Genomic DNA, 21,702 nt, shown 5'->3' with positions numbered 1-21,702 from the left:
AGCGGGCTCTGGCCTGCTTCATGTCCCTCCCCTTTGCTCACCCCACTATCGGCGAGCGGGCCTTCCACCACTCTACACCTACCCTCTGGAACTCCATCGCGCAGTCCCTCTGTCTCGTCCCCTCCCTCGCCAATTTGAAGACCCTTTTCTTCGACCGTGCTTTTGATCTCCCTGCTTCACCCCTGCCCTCCACCCTCCCCTACCCCGATCCCCATAACTCTGTCTGTTCAGTGCCTTGGGATGTCCTTCCGACGTGAAAGGCGCTACACAAATGTAATTCTGTTGTTGTTTGCGAAACCTGTAACATAAATGGCGTCTCTGCTGGAAAAAGAACTTTGGGACATAAAAATCCATTTCTAGGGTACTCCATATATAGATATATATGTTGGTCACTTTATCAATTCTTATAAGGATGAATGGCTGCATGGAACTATGCATTGAACTGAAAATTTTGTTGATCCCAAGTCTACTGCTAAACAGGCTGAGCAACATAGGAGTTATAACAAATAACAGAGTTTCTCATTCCTCCTGATGTCTTGACCAGCAATTCCCCAAAGTAAAATTTGGTCTCTCGCACAATGGCTGTTTGTGCTGTGCATAAGTTGGCTGCCATGTTCACCTACAATATATATCCAGCCGCATTACTTTGCAGTATATCTGTGAAGGACTTAGAGACGTCTCAATGATATTGGACGCTGTCAAATGCACCATTAAAATCTAGCCAATTTTTCTTTTACAATTTGAATTTAGTGCTTTGCAATGTTTATATACAGTTAACTGGTACAGTGGTCCTAGCTGGACAAGCACAATGGCATGCTATCCAGTTTTAATTGGTTTGACTAGTAGTACCAATTGGTTTGAACTGCAGCAAGACTTCCCTACTCTTGTACTTTAACCCTTTTGCAACAAACGCCAACATGGCATTAGGCTTCCTAGTTGCTTGCTGTACCTGCATACTAACTTTTTGTGACTGGTGTACAAGGACACCCAAATCCCTCTGAACACTAACACTACCTAGTCTCTCCCCCTCTAGAAAATAATCCGTTTTTCTATTTTCATTGTCTAGATGAATAATTTCACACTTCCCCACGTTATACTCCATCTGCCACCTTCTTGCCCACTCACCTAGCCTGTTATTTCCCTTTGCATTTTTTGTGGGTCATCCTCATAGCCTACTCTCCCACCTATGTTCATATCTTCCACGAATTTAGATATGTTAAGTTCTATTTCCAATGTAGAACTCTTCCGTTTTGGATACTCGTAAGCATGGCAGTGTGTGCATTTGTTGGATACCTGGCTGACCCCCAAAAAATATACAATTACATTCCTGTCAATTGAAGCTCCTTGTATGGAAAGGGTCACTTTTGATTGCATTATTCCCATCTGGAAGAATCTGTGAAATCCAAACAATAATAGAAGACCTAACTATTAAACACAGAATGACTGATCAGTCCTTCAATCTTATGCACAAATTCCTTTCAAATGTAGTGTCAAATTTAAATAAACTTTGATTCCATTATGTGGATGTCACAGAGATTTGTGCTATTATGTGCATAGAATAAACATACTCATAAAAAATGTACAGTTTTCTGGCTTGCAAATCATATCGTCTTGCATTTGGTATTGCCAAACATTAGCAAAATAGTTTAAATAGCATTCTACATGATCACCCTTTGATGAGTAAGGTGGTGGGTCATGCACTTAAAAATGCATGAGATGACAACTGCAGAGCTGCTATGGAGGAGCTCTTGATTTTTTTAAAAAAAATATTTTTGATGTTTCATCCAATATTGATGAACAATTTTGTAGCCGTAGCCCATTTGCCTCTATCTTGTCCAGATTAAAATGGCCACTCACTCTTCTCTTGCATGGTCCTTTAGACAAGATATCTAGAGGAAGTTGCAGTTAAGGTTAGTTTATTGTCTTAAGTGTTTGTTAATTGAATGGAAGAATTCCATGTTTTATAAACCCTACAAACTTGATCTTTGTACCTCTTGAAGTTCACAATTTTAACAGGCTTTAATACAACGTTCCATTTTAATGGTGTTAATGCTTCATTCAGTACACAAGAGCTGTATTAACAACTTGCATTTATATAGCTCCCTTCACATGGGGTAGCACCTTGGAGCTGTTAATTTGTTCTCAAGTTACAGAGAGATAGGAGGTGACTAGGCATAGTTGAGGAGGAAGGTCTTCAGGTGTGATCTGAAGACTGGCAAGGTGAAGGGTTTGAGGCAGAAAGTTGGCGCTTATTCAGGCTTTGATGTCTGACAGAATATTGGACCTGGAGTGCAGCTAGTGGAGGAAAAGTAGATTTGGGTGTCATCTGCATACAAGTCAAAGTTGACTCCATGTCTGCAGATAATATCGCCGGGAAGGAGCATATAAATGAGGAAAAAGAGATCAAGGCTAGAGCCTTGGGATATTCCGTCGGTGCGGGGGTATGAGGAGAAACTATTTGCAGAAACTAAATGATGGCGGTGTGTAAAGTGGGACTCAAACCTGGAGATTACGGTCCTGCTAAGGTAGAGGAGAAGCAGTTTAGGAGGAGAGCATTTGTTCCCAAGTTACGGAGAGATAGGAGGTGATTAGGCATAGTTGAAGAGGAAGGTCTTCAGGTGTGATCTGAAGACTGACAAAGCCCTCCTCACCGGTCTCCCATCCACTACCATCCATAAAGTCCAAATCATTCAAAACTCACCCGCATTCTCACCCGCACGAAACTCCGCTCCCCGATCACCCCAGTTCTTGCCAGACTGCACTGGCTGCCTATCCCAGAGAGGATCAATTTCAAGATCCTCACCCTTGTATTCAAGTCCTTGCACTCCTCAGCACCCCCCTACCTCTCTGACCTCCTCTCTCCTCAAAATAGTACCCGTTGCCTTCGTTCCATGGGGTCTGGCATCCCCCGAGTCCTCCACTCCACCCTCGGCGGCCGTGCCTTCAACCACTGTGCCCCGAGGCTCTGGAACTGCCTTCCTCACTCCCTTCGTCTCGCTCCCTCCCTTCCCATTTTCAGGTCTCCGCTGAAGACTTTCTTTTCGACCGCGCCTTTCGTCACCTTCCTCCCCCTCCCCCTGGCTCGGTCCTGGGATCAGTTACTGTAAAGAGCTCTGAGACGCCGTCCAGCGTGGAGGGCGCTATATAAATCCAAGTTGTTGTTGAGCATGATCAACTGTATCGAACGTTCAGCGGAAAGGTCCAGGATGATAAGGAGAAAGAAGGAGCCCTGGTCACAGAGAGAGAGAAAGAGAGAGGATATCATTGATGACATTGACAAGGGCTGGCTCAGTGCTTTGGGCCTGACAGAAACTATACTGGAAGGTCTTGAATGGGAAATGGAGGGAAAAGTGTGAGTGAAGTTGAGTGACAATAACACATTCTGGGACTTTAGAGATGAAGGGCAAATTTGAGATGGGCTGGTAGTTGCCAAAATTTGAAGGATCAAAGGGTGGTATTTTTTAACATCCTCCCGACGTGAAAGGTACTATATAAATGTAATCTTCTTGTTGTTTGAAGGCAGATGATGACTGCATTTTTGAGAGGGTGGCACAGTGCTGGAAGAGAGGGACACTGTATCAGCCAGCAGGGGACAGAAGAGGGAAGCTTGGTGGTCAGAAACTGGGTGTGGTGGTAGGAGGGTGGTTGCAGGGAAGTAGGTGGACGACGTAACCTATTTCAAAACCCTTTGAATCGACTGTCCTCGATTGATTCTTCTTTGATACCCCAGTGTTTTCAGTAAAACTTAATGTTCAATTTCAGCCGCTGCCTTTGAATTCACACCTGTGCCATTCCAGGATGAGAAAGCTGTTTTAGTGAGTTCATCTCCACCCGATTAAATTCCAGACTTTGAATCAGTATTAACATCCTCAAGATCTTGTGTTTTTCTTAGTTTAGTGCAGTTAGGGAGTTTGACTGGAATACTATTTCCTTAGATAGTTACTCTAGTTCACAATCTACTTCTGATTGATTATTTAGAGCTCTTAGAATTGGTTTAGCAAAAGTGAGCTCACTAACCATGTTAAATTATATTGTGTTAAACTTGATCATTTATATGTATGCATTAAGTACTATGTCTCAATGTTTAATCAAAACTATGTTCTGTTACAGTGAAACCATTCACATGTCTGAGGAGAAACATAGGATTATGGTTTTAGAAAGGGTAAGTAACCTATATATGGATGTGATTCTGCAGGAGATCTTGTGATGTAGATGCATTCAAAAGACAATGCCAGAATCGATTGATGCACGGGTTGCATAGATCACCCAAATTTTTGTTTTGTGATTCATAAACTCAATAGAACTCACTGAATTATTCAGCTATTCTGTTTTATAAGTCATTCTTATTTTTAGTACATAATCTGGTAGTTACGGCACACTTATAAGAAATATTTAATGTTTACAATTTAGAAATTCCGATTTCTGACTCATTGTATCTGACCAGAGTCTGCTAAAATGTACTTTGCACTCAAGGACTCAAACCGTTAGTGCAAGACAGCACCACTTGTTCTGGTAATTGTCGTATTGAACAAAAACGTGTAAACACCAGAGAGCAGGTCTATACAAGTAAATGGGAAAGCAGCTATAGCAAACTATTCACCAAAAACCTTCATGAATAGCATCCTTTATGTGGGTAAATTATAGATTCTCAGAGTGCTTAACACTGGCACAACTTATTAAATATTTCTTTAGGAAACCAGGAGACCAGGCTGTGAGGGGGAACACCGCTGAATTCTCACACCCCGGAGTAGAGTCGGCTCAGGCTGGGAGGCAGGCAGACAATCTGGGGGTTGACAGTACAGGCCTATAGTTCTCTCTGTTCATAGTGAAAGTCAATTAGGCCTTTAGCACGATGCTTCCAAATGACTGGAACATTGCTCTCCCAGTGAGATAATCAAGGCTCCCTGAAGAAGGGAAACCCATGGGATTGGGAGTAATCTAGCGGAGTAAGAGGCAGTCCTGAGATGGTGTAGTCTGGAGAGAAGCGCCTAAGACAATTGAGATCCCTTGCTACAGGTGTCCTTGTGACACAGGTTACCTGATTTTTTGCTGGGCTCTTTGTTTTCTTCACAATTAATGGCTGGTTTTAACTACTTGTTCCACAACAATCATTACAATGCGTTTTAAAAATTGTATCATTTTAGTTATTGCTCCTTACTCTTAACATAACGTTATCAGCACTTGGTAGAGGCATTGGAGGAGGAAAAATGTCATCACAATATGTGGAATTGTTTAAAGACTGTTAATTAGATTTTAACCTTTTTATCAATGACCAGTTCCCAGGAGAAACTACATTTAATTTAAAAAGGGAATAACTAGGTGACAATTGGGTTAAAATATTACCTTTTCACCTCTGTGACCTGAATTTGAACCAAGCCAAGACGTGGGATGAAAGTCTCCTAAGCTGCTTTAGTGAAATAAACTTGGACACTTTCAACCAGCTTCTTAATGGGCACGAATATACATTAGACTTGTTCATGTTTGGCATTATTAGGGCTATGTTATCATTTTCATTCAGGCCACCTGTGTGAATGATAAGTGTATTTTACTGATGCAGAAAAGATGCTTTCTGAAGCTGTTTTAAGAATAGATTGGGAAGAATGGAAGAGGATTTGTTCAGTATTGTATATACACAATGTTGAAAGCTGTATTTCAATATATATACACTGCTAGACATATGTGTTTATTGCACAAATGGTAATAATTAAACTTCTAAGATTTGATATTACCTTAATACTTTTTTTGCCTAAACATCATAAATGACATTCACAGTACATATTGACAACCTCACATTGGAGATTATTTATCTGTACATTTATAATTTTGTGCATAAATGCCAATGGTATAGCTCAGTATATTTGAGAATGGTTTGTTTCCAGCTCTATTAGATGGATGTTTCTCACTCAACTCATGGTTGAAAATTAATGCAGTCATACTCCTAAGCAACAGGTGAAAGTATTCTTTGGCAGGCTCCTCGTGCATTCTAACCATACTTTGCTGAAGACTATGAAGTGCATGTATGTGTCCCGGCACTGGATCCAACCTCCCTTCATTCAACTCATTGACTGTTGCACTCACTTTACTTCATATCCTGTTATACAACACAGAAAGTAGCACCACTGTCCAGCCGCAACATCCTATTAGCCAAAACTGGAGAAGGGTTGGGGTGGTGGGGAGGGGGCTAAAACCACTCTAACCGCAGCCTCTGTTCATACTTGTCCACTTTTGAGTAATGACTTCAATCAATTGAAATATATTGTACACTGTAAAAGTATTTTTAAACGGATACCATGTGTGTATGTTCAGAATGTAAATAATTTAGATTGTGAATATGCAGTTTTCATGTTTTTCAATTGAATGATATTTAAGATTTTACCTGATGTTTTAGTATGAAAAGACACTACTTGATGAAGCACTGGCTTTATGGACCAAAAGATCATAATTTAGTTGGAACATTTACTGACCTCAATTGACCTACAGCAGAGAGAAGATAGTCAGAGTTCTGATTGTCCAGCGATCTTGCTGGAAATGGATGTTGAATACATGCAGAATTGGCCTTGTCTATGATTCATGTCCATAGTTGTACAGGTTGCCAATATTCACTGTCTAGGTTCTCACATGATAAACCACAACATGGGTAAGATAATTTAAGGGTGCATGGAGCTCATTGACACCATTTACCAGCAGGCAATCAAGGAAAGGAAAAGTGGAGAAAATTGCCCCCAAATAATTGGTATTCCCTCTAAAAACTGATTGGGGAATTGCAGCCTGGGAAAGCTGTTTGACCGTATTGAAGTACTGAAGGTATTATGTTCAAATGTGAAGTGTACTAAAGATTTATTCAAGACAATAATTTAAAATGTTTCCAATGTTTATTTTGATTGATATTTCTCCTTTTATTGTACTTCTAACTTTTGGTTTCTGACTAGATCAGATCTTTCCTATTTAGCAACAAGTCATGACTTGTCACTTTCCTAATGAAGTGTGTCTATATAGCTATTTTCAAGTATTTATTCCTACTTGATGGTATCAGCCATCTGATGTTATTGTTTTAGCATATGTTTTTTTTCCTCCTAGACATTACAAATGAAAGAAGAGGAGAATAAACGTTTAAATCAAAGATTGGTAAGTATTGGATTGGTACATTTCTGATTTACATACCTGAACCACACTGGTTCAGTTAAAATATATTTTGTTTGTTCCAAAACTGATGCTCGTCATTGTCAGCTTGATAGTTTCAGAATAAATACTACAGTAAATCATTTGTTTAGCGCATTCTCTGTTAGTATTGCATGTTCTATAGCCTCATTCTGCATCATCATTTACATCCAGAATATGTTTGCTTTTAGTTTTTATATTTTTAAACGTATCTTTTTTAAAAAAACAAAGTAGAATAGGAAAACAAATTTGGATAGTCAGATCAGTCAGATCCAGTTATTTCATAGTTCTGCTTCTGTATACTCACCAACAACCATTCTTTAAGAAAATATAATAATTTGGTCACTCTACTGTTTGTGGGACACTGCTGTGCACAGTTGTTTTACCCACAAAATATACAGTCAATTCACTTTACGGTATATTCTGTGAAGCGCTTTGAAACGTCTTCAAGATGTGATAAGGTGCTATATCAAATGCAAGTATTATTTTAATCCTAAGACCATAAGATGTAGGAGGAGGAGTAGGCCATTTGGCTCCTCGAGCCTGCCCTGCCATTTAATAATATCTTGGCTGACCTTCTAACCTAATTCAATTTACCTGCCCTATCCCCATATCCTTTAATCCCTCTATCCTTTAGAATTCTGCATTGAGAGAGGAGGTAAGTGATGGTGTGAGGGGTATGGGGAAGAATTGTTGCGGCACTGCCAACATTTGTTTGTGTCCCTCTTATCTAGAGATGCAGGAAAATCTCCATGTCAACCCTTGTATATTTTATCTTGTAGAATGAATAGTCATGGTGCACATTTAATGACTTCAGTCGCTCATGTTCTCTCTTCATCCTGTAGCTCAAATTTTGAACCCACAAACACAGGATTATATTGCAGCCAATTAACATTGCTTATTTTGTTTAATGTGTGTTTAATTGCTAAAAGCGTATTTTTTGTTTTTCAGAAATTATTCAATGAAATGTTTCTTTTGTGGTTGATTGCACTAAATTTAATTTTTCAGATGTCTCAGAGTATGTCATCTGTGTCCTCCAGGCATTCTGACAAAATAGCCATTAGAGAGTAAGTATTTTTCTTTGTTACTAAACATAAAAGTACTTTTATAATTAATGGATTCACAATCTATATATGCGTCATATGTACAATGTCAATTCCCGGTGCCCTTAATTCGATAGTTAACCATTTAACTGGCCAATCTTTTTCTTTGATTTGATAATTATATAATAGAGCTATAATTTTGTATGCTCACATGCATTTGCACATGGCCTTAATACACATACATATCCACAGGACCCCTAATACACGTGCATTTCCACACAATCCATGATACATGTGCATTTCGAGATGGCCTTTAATCCACCTGGGTTTCCACACAACACCTAATACACATGCCTTTTGCCCTTGTACCTCAAACTGGTGTATTTTCCCCCACGGTGCCTGATGCCTGTGCACATAATGGGCTCATTATGTTTTCTGCGTGTATTTTTGTTGTGTGTTTATATCAGGACTTCACAAGTAAAAGTTGACATGAGCATCTATACTGTTGAAATGTCATGTTAAGAATTACGTATGTTAAGTGAAAGATTGTGACATAACAGCTGATTTAAAAAAAACATTTTGAAGAGTTGAGCGCAGGCTGGCAAACGCTAAATGTGCATTATGGTACTCCTGGAATCTAACCAGTTGAAACCACATAGTTTGCCATTGAAAGCACTATCTGGCACGCTTTCCTTCTGTTTATCCAGCTACGACCACCCTACCCATTAGGGCTTTGGCTTGTAGAATTCATAGGAGTTGAGTGAGATGAATCCCTTCCCTCAGTGTCTGATCTATCTTTCCAAGTCCTGCCACATAAGCCAGGTTGGCTGGGCTGCCATCAGCAGTGCCCTGGAATACTGTGGACCCGCCTTACTGGGGAATTGGACCACCGAGACCACCACAGAGGGCTAGCTCGATTCTGACTATCCATTGCCAAGCATGTCACTTTGGAGCCATTTCAGCTCCAAAGAGACCTCGTTAATATGGTAGTTTGGGATAGTCACACTGGGGAAGATGACCTTAGGCACAGTCAAAGAGGTCAAGGTCTTCAGGCACGATCTAAAGATGGGGAAGGAGGGGGCAAGGCGGAGGGATAGAGGAAGAGTGTTCCAGAGTTTCGGGGCATAGTGGCTGAAAGCACAGCTACTGATGCTGGAATGAAGAGCATGAGGGACAAGTAGGAGGCCGGAGTTAATCGAGCGGAGGCAGCTGGTAATGGTTTGGCAGGTCAGAGAAGTAGGGAGGTGCCAGGGCATGAAGGAATTTGAAGATGAGTGTGAGGATCTTGAAATAAAGGAACTTGCTGTGAGCTTTCAGGTGGGCAACACAGCTCAGCATGAAATACGTGAGAGCATTGTCACCATCTTCCTGCCCACAACTGCGACACAATCACTTTCCATTCAGCAATGTGTGTTCACAAGCCCAGACTCCAAGGTAACCCCTACCAGCAGCTCTTGCCCCAAGCCTCAGTTTCTTCATAAGTTTTCAGCATGGCAGGAGTCCTTTAGAGGACAATTTGTGGCATGTCAGCCACTTTGATGTTCAAGGTCCAAGTCCAAATTCTGCATACCAAGCCTATTCAGCACCAGCTGCTGAATCCGGATCCTTATGTGAAGAGTCTTGGCAAATCGACGTGCCCTGTAAAGCCACCTGTAGGGTGCTCAGCGACAGGTCAGTGAAGACTGGTGCCCTCCCTCCTGCAGCCATTTTAACTTTTAAAATTAAAGTTGAAGCTTAGGAAATAAGTGTTTACAAACAAGTTTAAAATCTTGGTTTGGATTACCTGGTAGAAGTAATGTTTTTCTAATATAAAAACAAAAGTTGCTGGGAATACTCAGCAGGTTAGGCAGCGTCTATGGAAAGAGGAAAGTAAGTTAACGTTTTTGGTCAATGACCTTTCGTCAGGTTGATGGTAAAAGGTCATCGACCTGAAACGGTAATTCACTTTCCTCTCTCCCCGCTGAGTATTCCCAGGGATTTCTGTTTTTATTTCAGATTTCCAGCATCAGGAGTATTTTGCCTTATGATTTTTTTAAATCTGGCTGAATGGAGTAAGCAGGGCTTTGCAGGATCACAGGGGCTAAGTGCCTGCCTCAGAACCAGAAGTTCAGAGATTTACATCCCTTTCTAGCAACCCAGTTTGATTATTTCTCATGTCAGCCTCTAGATGGAGTGGTCCACTTTGGGGGGGAAAAGGTGAATTTTCAATGCCATTGATGATAAACAAGCTCTTCAGGAATTTTCCTTCCCCTAAATTAGCATTTACTACTTTAATTTGCTACAGAAACTCGACTTTTCAAATCAAGAGATCCTTTTAGTGGGCTTGAATAGTACTTACTTCAGATTTAGTACAGCACAGTGTATTCTTCCTACTTTGTTTGCATGATGGTGCATAAGGAAGCAAGCAAATTGTATTAAAGTTATATCTCAACATTTAAGAGCACTGCAATTTGGTATATGACAAATTATGGATACTGTTAAATCATCACTGAGTAGATACAAATTTTAATTTTGATTTGCATTCTTCTGCCTGTTGCTTATAGCCCCAGATCAGTAATGGATATTATTTATGAATACAAGTAAAGGGAACTGATACCATATCTTTAAGGTGCTTGTGCAGCAACATCACAGTTAATCACAAATAGTTATTGATTCAAACTGAAATCTAGTAATGCATGATTTTTCTGCCTTCTCAGAGTGATTCAGTCATTGTGTTCCTGTCTGATGTTAAACACTTTAGAGAGAATGGGTAACTATTATAATTATATCCATTTAGTTCTAGTGATTTTTAAAAAAGTTTTTTTAGCAGCTTTAACTTAACAGTGGCATAGTTCCTAAAATGTCCTTACTCATTAGGACACCAAACTCAATACTGTATATAAAATTAATTCGGTTGGGAAAGTTTCCTCCTGGACTTGATAGGTAACAGGTGTGTATGATTGAATACTTGTTTATACCCATGTTTAATATGGGTTGAATTAACATTCTGCTTTCTTTTCTAGTTTCCAAGTTGGGGATTTGGTCCTCATTATTCTGGATGAACGACATGATAACTATGTTCTATTTACTGTTGGCCCAACCCTTTACTTCCTGCATTCAGAGTCATTGGGGGCATTGGATCTTAAGCCAGGTGAGAAGTTATTTATTGAGAAGTAAATATACTGTATTATGAATGGTTAAATGTATAGTATTATTAAATAGAGGAAAATCACAGAAATCTAACCATTATTGTGATGACTTGCATTGAATTATTTCAAACTCCTATTTTCAAATATTCTGACTTAGATATGGAGAGAGGATTGTGAGATACTTGAACCTTGCATTCAATTGTTAATAATGGCAATATGAAAAGCAAAAAGATTTTTAATTTTAATGCATGATGTAAGTTATTTCTTTGGCAATACCAGGGAACCATCCCGCTTGTTGTTCCTTCCTCTATGAATGATTGAGCTTTTAGTTTTCAAAACAGTTTTATGAAAAAATAATAATCCTTGCATTTGATATAGCTCCTTATCATGTGGTCAAGATGTCTCAAAGCACTTCACAGACTATACTGTGAAGTGATGTGGATGTGTGTATTTTGTGGGTGAACATGGCAGCCAACTACCCTACAAATTCCCAGATTTTAAAGAGACTTTACACTTTAAAATCAAATCCTGTGAAGCCATTTGAGACATTTTAACGTGGCAAGACTCTATTATCAAATGTAAGGATGGTTATTCAATTTTTTAAAAAATGAGAATCACAGTATTTACACTGGATGATTTTTCTTTGTCAACAAATCTTCTGTCAATTAGATTTTATTTTATACCTTACACTTGTTTACAGGATTAAATTCAACCTTGCCAGGTATGCTGCTCATGTGTTTTCCTCCTACCCTTAAGGATAAGCATTGCAGGAACAAAAAAAGGCAGTCTAAAAAAAATTAAATAAATTTCACAATAAAAATGCAACATAAATTATTCATAGAGATTCCTTTTAGTGGACGCTGATGATAGACTGGCGAATGCCTCACGCAACTCTTCCAGGATTTAAATTGAGGTGTTAATTGCATTACCATCTGTTCAGTTTCTAACGGCAACCAACACCATTTACTCTTTGCTGTACCTAATTATCTAATTAACTGTGCAAGCTGTTTAAAACAACAACAACAACATTCCATTTATTGAGCGCCTTTCACGTCGGGAGGACGTCCCAAGGCGCTGTGCAGATGGGTCAGGACCCGAGCATGGGGGAAATGGTCAGGGTGAGGGGAGGGAAGGGAGGGAGCGAGGAGGGGGTAGAGAGTCGAGAGGGGAGCTGAAGGCACGGTCAAAGAGAAAGGTCTTGAGACCGGCCTTGAAGGAGGAAAGGGAGGAAGCAAGGCGAAGGCACTGGGGGATGGAGTTCCAGAGCCTAGGGGCTGAGAGGCTGAAGGCCCGGCCACCGATGGTAGGGTGGTTGGGGCGGGGGATGTGGAGCAGACCGGAGCCAGAGGAACGGAGGGTACGGGCAGGTAGGTAGGGGGATAGTAGGTCGGAGAGGTAGGAGGGAGCGAGGCCGTGAATGGCCTTGTAGGTGAGGATCTTGAATTCGATCCTCTGGGGGATGGGGAGCCAGTGGAGGCGAGCGAGGGTGGGAGTGATGTGGTCCCGAAGCCTGGTGCGGGACAGTACACGAGCTGCAGAGTTCTGAATGACCTGCAGCTTGTGGAGGGAGGTGCCGGGAAGGCCGGCGAGGAGAGAGTTCCCATAGTCCAGCCTTGAGGTGAAAAAAGGCGTGGACCAGAGCTTCAGCAGCGTGAGGGGTGAGGTAGTGCCATAGTCTGGCGACATTCCGGAGGTGATGGAAGGCGGTGCCAGTTGTGGCGCAGATATGAGGGAGAAAGGACAGCTCAGGGTCGAACAGAACCCGAGGTTCCTGATGGCTTTGAGAGGTGGAGAGTGCAGCCTTGGATGCTGATGCTGTCAGCGCCTGAGGTGCGGAGGCGCTGACGTGAGCCAATCAGGAGGGTCTCAGTTTTGCGCGCGTTGAGCTGAAGAAAGTTATCTCTCGTCCAGGACTTGATGTCGGACAGGCAGGCTGTCAGGACATCGGTGGTCGTGGAGTTGAGGGTAGAGGAGGAAAGGTAGAGTTGGGTGTCATCCGCATACATGTGGAAGTTAACCCCATGTCTGCGGATGATGTCACCACAGGGGGAGCATATAGAGGGTGAAGAGGAGGGGACCGAGGACAGAGCCTTGAGGGACGCCGCACGAGACAGTGCGGAGGGTGGAGGAGAAGCCATTCGTGGAGACAAAGTGAAGACAGTGGGAGAGGTACAACCTAAACCACTCAAGGACAGGGCCTTGAAGGTTTAGGTGGGAGGACAAGCGGTGGAGGAGGATAGCATGGTCGACCGTATCGAATGCTGCCGATAGGTCGAGGAGGACGAGGAGGCAGAGGGAGCCCTGGTCACAGATGGTCAGGATGTCATTGGTGACCTTGACCAGGGCAGTTTCTGTGCTATGGGCAGCACGGAAACCCGACTGAAGGGGTTCAAATAATGAATGGTTGGAGAGGAAAGAGCGCAGCTGGGAGGCGACAACTCGTTCCAGGACCTTGGACAGGAAGGGGAGGTTGGAGATGGGCCGGTAGCTTGATAGCTGCGACGCATCAAGGGAGGGTTTTTTCAAGGTGGGAGTGATGGTGGCAGTTTTTAAGGGAATGGGAATAGAGCCAGAGGAGAGGGACAGGTTGATGATGTCTGTGATATGTGGGGCAAGGAGGTGGAGCTGGGAGATAAGGAGTGGAGTGGGGATGGGGTCAAGGGAGCAGGTGGTGGGTTTCAGGGATAGGATGAGTTTGGTGACAGAGGGTGGCGAAAGGGGTACGAAAGTGTGTAGGGGGGATGGGTAGGAGTCGGAGTGTGGGAGGGAAGGGGTGGGGAGTGGGTGGATGTTGGAGGGGAAGTGACCGCGGAGCGAATTCCCTTGATTTTGGATTCAAGGAAATCCAGCATCTCCTCGCAGTGAAGGTTGGAGGAGCTGACCTGCGCGGGGTGGCGGGGGGATGGAGGAGTTGGGATGTGGTAGAGAACAGTAGCCTGGGGTTGTCCTTCGCCTCCAGCATTATCCTGGAGTAGAAGGACGACTTGGCCGAGGCTAGAGTGGAGCGGTAGATTTTGAGGAGGTCCAGCCAGATTTGACCCAGGTGCGTTCAGCGGCCCGCACCTGGCTCTTCAGTGAGCGGAGTTGGGTGGTGAACCAGGGGGAGGAGCAAGAGTAGGAAACAGTACAGGAGGTGATGGGGGCAAGAGTGTCAAGTGTGGAGGAGAGGGTGTTTAAGTTGTGCTGCACATCCTCTCCCCAGATTTATTTACTTTGCACTGACCAAGAAACATTGTGACTGCACAGAATGCTGCTTTGGTTTCCACCACAATTCTTTGCATGCGACAGTACATGGGTGGCAATGCTGAAAGTTTCAACTGTTTTGTATATTTAAGAATGTGCGCAATATAAATGTCTTTATTAATGCATCTCTTAACTTTTATTGGGTCTCAGGGCTACTGATACAGTTAGCAATACTTGCCTCTATATTATATAATAAAGTTACGATTCCCCGCAGTTGGCAATCCGTTGGCTGCTACTAGTGGTGTCAGGTCTAATCACTTTGACAGCCTCATGACTGTATCACATTCCGAATTTCCCTATATTTGGTTATCGACTTTAACAAACTGTTGTAGGGGTATGTTCCACAACACTTGGAGGATGTTTGAGTTCTATTGTGAGATTCATTCTATTACATTTCTTAAAACCTAACTATAATCCCTCCAGGTTTCCATGATAAGGCACTATGTTATATGCAAGTAATTATTACTCAATTTGATAATTTTGCCTTTCACATCAAAGCACTTTGCAGGATTTACTGTAAAGTGTGGTAAAATATTTGTTGTAGGTGAACATTTTTTGTTATATAATCATAGAAATTTACAGTGCTAAAGGAGGCCATTGGACCCAAAGAACTCTGCCACTACCACCTTACTTGGAAGAGCATTCCACATTCCAACAACTGAGTGAAAAATGCAAATAATGTAAAATGCTAATATTGCAGTGAACTATTTGAACATTAAGGTGCAGTTATTATTGTAATATTAAAACAATGCCACTGAAAGTCAATAACAAAATAATAGTAATCCTTACATTTGATATAGCACCTTACCATGTTGTCATGATGTCTCAGAGTGGTTCACAACATATACTGCAAAGTGGATTGGACTGTATTTTGTATTTTCCTTTCCTAATTCCTCAATTTTTTAAATAATTTTATTCTTATTTTGTGTTTTGTTTACCTAACTTTACAATCTACCATTTAGCTGTTTTTTCATCCAGTGAAAACCTGAGAGGTTTCAGATTGGCATGCTACAATCTCAGTGGGGTGCAATGGATTTATTCATTCAGACTGTCCACTTCCTTATCTTCAGAAATATGTCTCCAAAATATCTGGGAATTTCTACATTTAAGTGGGAATGCATGTAACTTGGTTTGATTTGGATACTCTTAAGCATGGTGATGGATGATTTGGTGCATGTGTCAGACACTCAGCTGACCAAAAAAAAAAAGTTTACAGTACAGCCTGTGAAGTGGTTTGAGACATTCTCTTGACTTGAAAGGTGTTATATCAAATGCAAAATGTATTATTGTTATTATTAAAAACAACTTGAGCATCAGGATTGTGGTTGTATCAATCTTCAGAAAACTAAAATGCTGTACCTGGGAAATCAAGGTGCTTAAAAATGTGTTTTGGAAGCCACTTTAAGCACTCTGACATTACATGAAAAAACAGTCTCATTATAAGCATTTAATTGTACCCTGATGGATCCCTTGTGTACCTATTCTTGCATACAATGACGTGAGATCCCCATCCTCACCTACAAGGCCATTCACGGCCTTGCTCCCTCCTACCTCTCCGACCTACTATCCCCCTACTTACCTGCCCGTACCCTCCGTTCCTCTGGCTCCGGTCTGCTCCACATCCCCCGCCCTACCATCGGTGGCCGGGCTTTCAGCCTCTCAGCCCCTAGGCTCTGGAACTCCATCCCCCAGTGCCTTCGCCTTGCTCCCTCCCTTTCCTCGTTCAAGGCCGGTCTCAAGACCTTTCTCTTCAACCGTGCCTTCACCTCACCTCTCGACTCTACCCCCTCCTCGCTCCCTCCCTTCACCCTGACCATTTCCCTCCTGCTTGGGTCCCGACCCAACTGTCCAGCGCCTTGGGACGTCCTCCCGACGTGAAAGACGCTGTATAAATGCAATCTTGTTGTTGTGAGTAGTTTTACAAGAAATACTGCAATCACAATACAATGTCCGATTGCCATTTAAAGGATGAGGTCTTAATGATCTTGAAATAATAATAATTTCTTTAACTTGGAAACGTATTGTCATGTGCACAATTCCAAACATTCATGAGAGTCGTTTGGAATTCTGCCATTTTTTCCATTTGAGGCCGGCTACAAAACCAACCCAATTTGAGTTGAGCTCATAGTGGGTGGAGTTAGGGAAACCAGTAAAGAGAGCTTTGGAAAAATCTAGTCTTGAGGTGATGAAAATATGGTTGCAAGATAGGAGAGAGGTCACAGTTGTGGACTGGATTTAGGGTTTGAAATAGGGTGGGTGTCAAACCAGGTGTTGGTTAGCTGGAGGGAGCTTCCAGGGAGGTTGCTGGAGAGAGTCAGTCACACGTAGACACTGGTGAGAGCTGAAGAAGTTGGTCACAGTTTGTTGAAGTTTAGCAGAAAGAAACTGAGGCTCATTCAGGATCTGACAGGCAGTTGGTTAGAACAGAAACCCCTCAGGAATCAAGGTTGGTTAGAGCTTGTGAGTCATCAGCATAAATGCAGAAACTGATCCTTTGCTTGTGAGCGATGTTCGGAAGGGGACACCCATTAATAGGAAATGGGAGAGGGCCAAGAATAGAGGCCTGAACAGGTGACCCTTTGAAGACTAGAAGCAGCCATGAGAATAATCATTGTGAAAATAAAATAATTCTGCTTCCTGGCAATAACCAGGTAGATCAGAGCATTCATTTACTGAGGAACAGCCTCCTGTGCACCCTCATCCTTCTGACTCATAAAGTATAAACACTGGTCCGGACTGTTTGGGCCAAGTGGTCTGTTTCTGTGCTGTACATTCTTTGTAAATGCCTCATTAGCCGTTTAAGCATGTGAATGCAGCAAAGAAATTGGCATTTCACACTGAACATTAATAGAATTTTATGTACTGACACAGTTTTCATCAACTATATACTGTATCTTTGGGAGCCGGTTTACACGGCTAATTTAGTCAACATATTTAACAACAAATTCACATTTATATTATGCCTTTCAAGTCAGGAGGGTGACCCAAGGTATTAGGCAATCCAGGGTTTAAAAGCTTTGTCAATTTCATTGTTTTAATTTATATAGTCATGCTTCAAAACTCAATGGTATTATAAAGATCAACAGAATGATGTAGATTCCACAAATGCCTGGGCAGCAAAGATATTGAATTGATATTGTACAAAAGCAATTTTTTTGTTAACTAATAAATCCACCACTACTTGGGGAATACAGGGGTAAAATAAGAAGTGAAGAGTGGGCGTAGCAGAGTATTTTAAAAGCTTATAGAAAAATAACCAATAACTACAATAAATGTCCTTGTCAGAATGTGGGGATTTAAGATACTGGTGCAATAATTTGAGAATTTTGCTGTAATCCAGAGTCAATCATTGATATGTACCTATAGTGCAATATGTCTGATTTATTGTAGAATATTCTGTTTGTCATTAATCTGATTTATCACTGTTTTGATGGATCATTTCAGACAGCACCAAAGAAAATATACTTGGGTATAAATCAAAAAAAGGTTTAAAGATTTTGATCTGAATGGTAAAATTTTAAAATGTTTTGAATTAAGCTACCTTTAGTTGAAAATTGACTAAATAGTTTACCTTTAGTTCCAGGTTCCTCCAGGAGACCATGGGTACTTGGGAAAGTGATGGAAAAGGAATACTGTCAGGCTAAAAAGGTAAGGATTCTCTTCAGCCCAGTAGTAGGTAGTATGTGTATAATCCAGTAATGAAGTAAAGAACATTTGTTCTATGAAACATCATTTACACAGATGTGCAAACTTTTTATTTTGTTACATTAGTTACTTGGAGGCAGATTTTCAGTCTGGCAAAATTCTCTGCCAATTTTACTGTTCAGTGAAATAAATCAGTCCAGATATGAAAATGCTTTGACCAGCTAAATTATCTATGATATCTAGATTAGAAATGAGGGTTGAAGCACTGACGCGTGTGGCACTCCACTTAATTCTTGTCTACTCTAACAATACGTCTCTCATTTGTACCCTGCTTTTCCAAACAGTCACATTGAAATTAGGATTTAACAACTGGCAGATTTACTCCTAATAAAGTACTGCGTTTATATCAAATATACAATTAAATAACCTGACTGTCACAAATATTAACACAATAGCCTGAAAGAAATACTCGCATGCATTTTATTTAGTACACAGAATGTCAACTTTGAGGCTTTTCAGACTTTAGATGTTAGGAACATAAAAATGTACAGGACCAATTTTATTTAAAAAATTAAAAGTAATAAATCCTGCATGTGGCCATGGGGCTCAATTGACTCAATTCCCCGATAGGTTTTCAAGTTGCCCTTGAATTCCTGACACGATCCACTGTTTCTCTGGCTGTTCAATCCTGCATATTCATTACTCTGAAAAATTACAACATCAAATTCATTTATAAAGCATGTTTCCTGTGGGGAGGACATCCCAAACTGCTGGATAGTGGAGGGTTTGTACCCGAGCTGGGAGTTGGAGTCGATCTGGAATGCTTTTCACTTGCCATCTCCTGAGCTTGAGAATAACTCTCCTTCCCCACCCCAACCTTGTTGTATACATTTTTTGACCACATTAATCATTATTAGCCACCTATGCCTTTTGGAGTCTTTCCTGGGGCTTCTCTTTTGGGTGGAGATTCCCAGCTTTTGTAACCTCTCATAATTTCTGGTTTCAATGCGAAAATGTCAAGTACTGCACCAAATGTTTTGAAAACTCCATTCACAATAAGTAGCTAACATTTGTACTATCATGCTTAATTTTAATAGTATTAAGCATGCTTAATAGTGCTCTTCAGGCTGCCTCTCAGAACGCCAGTGAGGATTGTGATACATTCTGGAATAGTAATACCAGTCAGTGAAGAAGCTACCTGAACAGGTGGATATTCTATATGTGGAGAAGGATAGCCTACATACCAGTAGCACTTAGTGATATCTGCACATCAAAGGAAAATGCTTTGATTATCTTTACAAATATCCTTTTGATGCAGTACTTGAGTCCACAGGAGGCCATTGTTTTAAACAAACTTGTGCTCCAGCGCGGCACTTAATAACGCGGAGGCTCTATTAATTGTTTATCATCCTTGTGTGCACAGTGAGATTATACAGTGTTATGTCTTTAGGCTTAAATATTAAGTCCTTTCATACATTACTTTTAAGGCACTTGGCACTTTTTTATACCACTGTTGCTTCTTGTTGCATTTTGTAAGACTTAAATATGTTCAGTCTAAACAAAGGCTTGGAATGTAATACTTAACTGTTCCCTATGTTACCTGGTTCAAATGTCATTTCAACATAGTTTTTTTAAAAAAGTTTCATTTCAACAAGCGTGCACTGTCCGAAGAGGTGAAATACCTCATATTGTACTATCGATTGACCAGATTGTGTGAACTAAAATAAACCTACCTTTGATTTATTTCAGGCTCAAAACCGATTTAAAGTTCCTTTAGGAACAAAGTTTTACAGAGTGAAGGCAGTACCCTGGAACAAGAAAGTATAACAATGATGAAAAAGTCCCGTTAGCTCATTCTTTCATTTCTGTCAGTTCCTTTTTCGGCTTGTTGTGCAACATTCATTATGCAGCTTCTGAAGATGTTTAGAAGAGGTGGTACAAATGTAATTGACATATGTGGAAATTTGCTGGAGTGATTCATTTTTGTACTTCCCATTCAGATATATTGAATGCAGCTCTGCCCAGAGCATAAACAATAAATCAATCCCATTTAATGAACTTTTAGTTTTACCCAGATAACTTAGAAATATGGACCAAATAAGTTATTTTCAAAGGGCATGCTGACTAGATTGTGGCATACGAGCCATATTATTTGCCTGTTCCAAAACAATTTTGAGTATCCTAATGCTAATTTGTCATTACCAGCATTTGTCCTTTTGTGAAAGAATTTATCATCTAAGTAGTTCTAAGAACCCTTCCTTAAAATATGTATTTAAGCATTAAGTATTTAATGAGGAGTGTTCCTGGCATGCAAATGACTCATATAAGGTTTTATGCGTTTGCATCCATGGATTTCCATTCTAGCTATTAATCTAGAGAGATACTGAAGTCACTTAGAAACAAATAGAAGGCATAGCCCAGTTTGGTGAAGACCTGTGTGAAGAGTGTGACAAGTCAGTCTGCATCAGTCACCAGAGTTGTATTTTTACAAAAATGCACTTTTCAACAGTTTGTGTATACCTATTGGAAGGGAAGAACTCTTGCTGAATACAGCTCACACAGTACTACTGACTTCCCGAAAACCTAAAGCTGAAATACATTCTATGGTTTCATCTTCGTGACGAGTGTTCCATTCAGTTAATAATTTTAAAACCATTTTGTCATTGTACATTAAGCATTATAAAATCTTCAAGTAATACATTACTGTATTGTAAAACAAATTAAGAATTTTGAAACAATAAAGATTTAAACCTATGGATCCTGCATTATCCAAAATGTCTTCTAAAATTTTAATAAACTCAATGTTATGTTCAGCATAGACAAAAACATNAAAAATTACTTTTTGTTGCTGCCAATTATTACTGTCTTCAAACCGCAAGTGTGGGTAATTATCAGTAGAATTGTGGTAAGCAAAACATGTTGCAGCTGTATGTTAACCTGCACTGGATCAATAACATTCTCTGAGTGATAGATATTTTAGCCATGAATATTTTGTGTTTTCTCAACCATGAGTAGTTGGATAGAGGCATGGTACTAATTAATCAGCAGAACAGAGAACAGTTTATTTAATCTTTAAAGCAATGTGTAATCCTATTGCAAAAAGTACTGGTTCTGGAACTAATTATTAGCAGAAACATCAAAAAACAGGCCTGGAATTGAGAATTGTTCTTCAAATCTTATTTAGTAGGAATTGACTAATCCTTAATCTTTAGCTCAGACTGTGAATTTTTCATTCCTCTTTACTCTAGAAATCTTTCTTCATCTATCTAATGCTTTATTCAGCTTGACTGCTTGCTGCAAGTGATATCACATAATTCAACAATTGTCTGTGGCTCATTCTCTGGGTGTTGAGATTTCCACAGCAAAGTCAAAGAGCTGAAGTAATTTGCAGAAAGTATCAATAATAATCTCATGATCTGCAGCATTCATACTTTTATGTATTTTTTCAGGATGAAATACTATGCTTCAGAACTGCATAAATGACC

At 40.6% G+C, this 21,702-nt stretch overlaps 1 protein-coding gene across 2 annotated transcripts in view; it reads left to right on the top strand.

The window, feature by feature from the left end:
• The window catches only part of rb1cc1 (RB1-inducible coiled-coil 1), a 70,155-nt gene extending 49,182 nt beyond the window's left edge, over positions 1-20,973 (top strand). For both annotated transcript variants that reach the window (XM_007905911.2, XM_007905914.2), the window contains exons 18-23: positions 4,111-4,162; positions 7,078-7,125; positions 8,167-8,225; positions 11,204-11,331; positions 18,150-18,220; positions 19,967-20,973. In XM_007905911.2, the coding sequence (XP_007904102.1) occupies positions 4,111-4,162; positions 7,078-7,125; positions 8,167-8,225; positions 11,204-11,331; positions 18,150-18,220; positions 19,967-20,044 (436 nt within the window). In that variant the 3' untranslated portion in view covers positions 20,045-20,973. The remainder of the gene's footprint in view (positions 1-4,110; positions 4,163-7,077; positions 7,126-8,166; positions 8,226-11,203; positions 11,332-18,149; positions 18,221-19,966) is intronic.
• Positions 20,974-21,702: the final 729 nt, after the last annotated feature.

The sequence above is a fragment of the Callorhinchus milii genome, unplaced genomic scaffold (assembly GCF_018977255.1).
Source record: "Callorhinchus milii isolate IMCB2004 unplaced genomic scaffold, IMCB_Cmil_1.0 Scaffold2, whole genome shotgun sequence".
Lineage (NCBI taxonomy): Eukaryota > Metazoa > Chordata > Chondrichthyes > Chimaeriformes > Callorhinchidae > Callorhinchus > Callorhinchus milii.
The sequence above is the reverse complement of the archived record's forward strand: the minus strand, read 5'-3'. Positions and strand labels throughout refer to the sequence as shown.